Raw genomic sequence first — 1,153 nt, forward strand, 5'->3', positions numbered from 1 at the left:
GAGTTAACAACACTGATGGTAACCATAATTTAATATTTTCTATAAGGAAACAACTGCCTCCATCCATTTCATAAAAGACAGAGAACTTTATCATTTAAATATGAAAATTAATTCTCTATCAATTTTTGCCAAAAATTTTGCCATGTTTTGTTATCCCTCAAACAACCTGATGGAGGATCTAGGTAGTTTTTTGGTATAAAATACTGAAAGCTATAGCAATATTTCTAAAAAATGGAGACTGAGATAATCAAATCAGATGTGCCTTTAAGCTCACTGGTAGTCTTTATGGAATGCAACAGCTTTTTATGAGAACAATGTATTCTATAAACTATACAACAGGAAAATTGGCCCTACAAAAATTGTTGGACATACTATACGAAACATCAGATAAAATATAACTAGACACCATTTAAATAACAACAAATTTCTCCTTGTGATAAAACAATCAAATATACACTGTGGTTACATATAAAATACATACATGTTAACTATAATTCTCTTCTTCCTTCTTGCAATTCCATTATTACTTCTTCCTTCATTCTTAACTCCTCTTCAAGTTCAATTATCCTCATATTTGCTTCTTCAAGCTTGATGTTACAGTTTTGAGAGCTACCAGATTCCTCCTGAAAAATAAGGAACGGTGCTAAACATTTCCTTGAATTTTATAATGATTAAATCTTAAGACCAAGACTCAGAGGCAGAATGATTTTAAAATGAAAATTTATCTTGCTGCAAAACAGGGTAATGGAGATTGAAGCTCTCAGGTAAAGACTGAACAGTACAGTATATAAATTAGTGAAAAATGACTAACATGATAGTATCAGAATATTTTAAATGTATATAAATGTTGATGATACTTATTTCCTCTTCAGCACTTACTTTAAAAACAACAAAAAATTAAGAAATTTAAAAACAATTTTCATGTCTACTAACATAAAATTCTACATTTTACATTTGTTCTTTAGTCTTCTAAAGACAAAGAAAGTAGACCCATCAATGGTAAATGAATATACATATGATAAACAAGGAGTTCAAAATTAATTAAAACTAATTATGTGGTCATCACAGACTCCAAAACTCAGACAGCGAGTCAGGGTCAACTAGCACTGAAGGGTACAGTCCTGAGACACAAGACATGGGCAGTTGGGTAGTT

At 30.6% G+C, this 1,153-nt stretch overlaps 1 protein-coding gene across 1 annotated transcript in view; it reads right to left on the bottom strand.

Moving 5' to 3' along the window:
• Positions 1-481: 481 nt before the first annotated feature.
• LOC136832912 (N-acetylglucosamine-1-phosphotransferase subunit gamma-like) overlaps positions 482-1,153 on the bottom strand; it is a 13,293-nt gene continuing 12,621 nt past the window's right edge. The window contains exon 8 of the mRNA XM_067094569.1: positions 482-623. Coding sequence (XP_066950670.1) covers positions 489-623 — 135 coding nt within the window. The 3' untranslated portion in view covers positions 482-488. The remainder of the gene's footprint in view (positions 624-1,153) is intronic.

This window comes from Macrobrachium rosenbergii, chromosome 50 (assembly GCF_040412425.1).
Source record: "Macrobrachium rosenbergii isolate ZJJX-2024 chromosome 50, ASM4041242v1, whole genome shotgun sequence".
In the NCBI taxonomy this organism is placed as follows: domain Eukaryota; kingdom Metazoa; phylum Arthropoda; class Malacostraca; order Decapoda; family Palaemonidae; genus Macrobrachium; species Macrobrachium rosenbergii.